Source organism: Cynara cardunculus (genome assembly GCF_001531365.2).
Source record: "Cynara cardunculus var. scolymus isolate 2C chromosome LG 13, CcrdV1, whole genome shotgun sequence".
Classification (NCBI taxonomy): domain Eukaryota; kingdom Viridiplantae; phylum Streptophyta; class Magnoliopsida; order Asterales; family Asteraceae; genus Cynara; species Cynara cardunculus.
This window is the reverse complement of record NC_037540.1, coordinates 21,529,352-21,532,769: the sequence shown is the minus strand read 5'-3', so window position 1 is coordinate 21,532,769 and position 3,418 is coordinate 21,529,352. Positions and strand designations below refer to the sequence as shown.

At 39.5% G+C, this 3,418-nt stretch overlaps 1 protein-coding gene across 1 annotated transcript; it reads left to right on the top strand.

Moving 5' to 3' along the window:
• The first annotated feature begins 1,869 nt into the window (after nucleotides 1-1,869).
• Nucleotides 1,870-3,051, top strand: LOC112524886 (ATP-dependent DNA helicase pif1-like). Its single transcript, XM_025134828.1, has one exon. It carries the CDS (start codon nucleotides 1,870-1,872, stop codon nucleotides 3,049-3,051), a length of 1,182 nt encoding a protein of 393 aa, XP_024990596.1.
• Nucleotides 3,052-3,418: the final 367 nt, after the last annotated feature.

Sequence of the window (3,418 nt, the reverse complement as noted above, 5' to 3'; positions counted from 1 at the left end):
AAATCATGGAGGAAGATTCTGAAGGTACAAATTCTATCGCATATGTTAATATGTTATATATGAAGTAACTAATTAGTTTTGAAAGCATACATATCATTAGTTTAAATGTTTCAAAACATTACACAGAGACTTATGCAAGAAGGGGTAGAAATACTGTAGCTATGCGGGAACACTACTGTTACAAGTTCCAGATCCGTTCAAACGATAATGTCATTCTATTGGGGGGAAGATTACTACAACAATTAGTGGTAGATACATACATCAAGATCGAGACTTCACGTTTGCGTTTCTGTGAACTTAACCAAACCAAGATAAGAGCAGATTTATATCAAGGCATTGTGGATTGCGTTAATGCCGRTGAAGTTCAACCAAGTAGAGTTGGACAACGATTTGTGTTGCCTGCAAGTTTTATAGGAGGCCCACGTGACATGCGACGACGATTTTTGGATGCTATGACTTTAGTTCAAGATGACGTGAAACCCGATATATTCCTTACAATGACGTGTAATCCAAAATGGCCAGAAATCCTTAAAGAGCTATTGCCCGGTCAGACTGCACAAGATCGACCGGACCTTGTTGCAAGAATTTTTCGTGCCAAATTAGAGGATCTCAAGGACCAACTCTTCCAAAAGAAGATCCTCGGCACTGTCAAGGCATATGTTTATGTCATCGAGTTTCAGAAGCGTGGATTGCTGCATGCACATTTCCTCATGATAATGAGACCTGATGAAAAAATGACCAATCCAGATCATTACGACAAGATTGTATGTGCTGAAATTCCTGATCCGACAAAGTATCCTGAAATGCACCAGTTGGTTGTCCAACACATGATGCATGGTCCTTGCGATCATTTACGACCGTCCAGTCCTTGCATGCAAGGTGAGCCGAAAATCTGTCATTTTAGATATCCTAGACAATTTAACGATAAGACATCACAGGCTGAGAACTCATATCCATTGTACCGGACGAGAAATATTGGAAGAGATGTGAATGTACGAGGTAATACACTGGATAATAGATGGGTTGTCCCGTATAACCCAAAATTGTTAATGATGTTCAACTGTCATATTAATGTTGAGGCTTGCTCAAGTATAAATATGTGAAATATCTCTTCAAATATATTTACAAGGGTCATGATAAAAAGTTATGCATATAGATCCAGACGAAGGACAGAGTGTCATTAATGAGATTAAAAGGTTTCAAGATGCGCGTTATGTCTCCCCCCTGGAGGCAATGTGGCGGATTTTTAGCTTTGCGCTTTCTCAAATTCAACCTTATGTGATGGCTTTGCAAATCCATCTCCCTAATAGGCAGATGGTTAGGTTCAGAGATGATGATATAATGACAGATATTGTTGCTAGAGAGAGTGGTAAACGAACAATGATGACTGCATTTTTCGACAGAAATAAAGAAGACGAGAGTGCAAGACAACATTTATATAAAGACTTTCCAAAACATTACACATGGAATGTGAGCGCACGTCGTTGGAATCAGAGAAAACAAGGATTAATGATAGGACGATTGGTTTATGCTAATCCCGCCGAAGGAGAGCGGTACTACCTACGCCTACTTTTATCTCATATTAGTGGGCCTACATCTTTTAAAGATCTATTCACAGTCAATGGCATATTATAACCGACATTCCGGAAAGCAGCACTTGAGAGAGGCTTAATAGAGACAGACGATAACTTATCACAATGTCTTGCAGAGGCTTCTTTATTTCAGTTTCCCAARGCTCTGAGGAGGCTATTTGCGACAATATTAATTTATTGTGAGCCAGGAGATGTTTGCAAGTTGTGGGATCAGCATTACGATTAACTTTCAGAGGATTATAGACGACAATGCGAAAGTGTTGACCGAGTTCGGAATATGGTCCTAACTGACATCACAAGCTTTCTACAATCTATGGGTAAAAATCTTGATGATTTCGATCTTCCAAAGATAAATGTAGATACTAACTTACATTTTGGAAGTTTTCGTGAGGTACAAGAGGAATACTCCATAGTTGTGGAAGACGAACATTTACGTGCCCGAGAATCCCTTAATTTCGACCAAAAATACGCATATGATGATATCATGAAGCACGTAGACGATGATCGTTCAGGAGTATTCTTCATAGATGGTCCAAGGGGGACTGGAAAAACGTATTTGTACAAAGCATTGCTTGCCAACATTCGTTCTCGTGGTCTCATTGCTCTTGCCACTGCTTCTTCAGGTGTTGCAGCTAGTAATATGCCTGGAGGGAGAACAGCTCACTCCCAATTTAAAATTCCCCTTAATCTTGATAACAACTCCATGTGCAACCTAAAAAAACAAAGCGGGACTGCTAAATTGCTATGGGATGCAAAGATAATCATTTGGGACGAAGTGTCAATGGCTAAGAGGCAGGCGGTGGAGGCGCTTGATCGAACAATGCAAGACATCACAGGGGTGACACTACCATTCGGTGGAAAAATAATGGTTATGGGAGGTGAGTTTAGACAGGTGTTACTGGTCATAAGACGTGGAACCCGAGCACAGATCGTAGATTCAAGCCTACGAATGTCACCTCTTTGGTCTTCAATTAAAAAAATACATTTAACTCTCAATATGAGAGCACGAAGTGATCCATGGTTTTCAGATTTTCTATTACGAGTGGGTGATGGAGATGAAGAAATGATGGAAGAAAGCTTTATACGTATTCCCGATGACATGGCCATTGCCTATACTAATAAAGATAAATCAAAGCATGATTTGATTGACGCAATATTTCCATCTCTGCAAATCAACGGAGCAGATTCAAACTATATTATTTCGAGGGCGATATTTTCAACAAAAAATGAAAATGTCGATGAAATTAATGATCAGTTGATTGATAGATTCTGCGGCGATGAAAAAGTTTACTACAGTTTTGATGAAGCAGAAGATGACAGAAATAACTTTTATCCAATGGAGTTCTTAAACTCGCTGACTATCAGTGGTTTGCCCCCGCATTACCTCCGGCTCAAAATTGGATGCCCAATATACTATTGCGGAATATCGATCCCTCTAATGGCTTATGTAATGGAATGAGATTGATATGTAGAGGTTTTCAACAGAACGTAATCGATGCAGAAATAACTGTTGGTCAGCATGCTGGAAAGAGAGTATGTTTGCCGAAAATTCCTCTTTGTCCATCTGAAGATAACATGTTCCCCTTCAAATTGAAGAGAAAACAGTTTCCAGTCCGTCTTAGCTTTTCTATGACAATCAATAAAGCTCAAGGACAGACCATTCCTAATGTAGGTGTGTATCTACCGGAATCAGTATTCTCTCACGGACAACTTTATGTGGCGTTATCAAGAGGGACATCACGTGAAAATACAAAGGTATTAGTAAATCCTGCCAAAAAATTCAATCATGACGGAGTCTACACATCAAACGTGGTGTATCAAGAAGT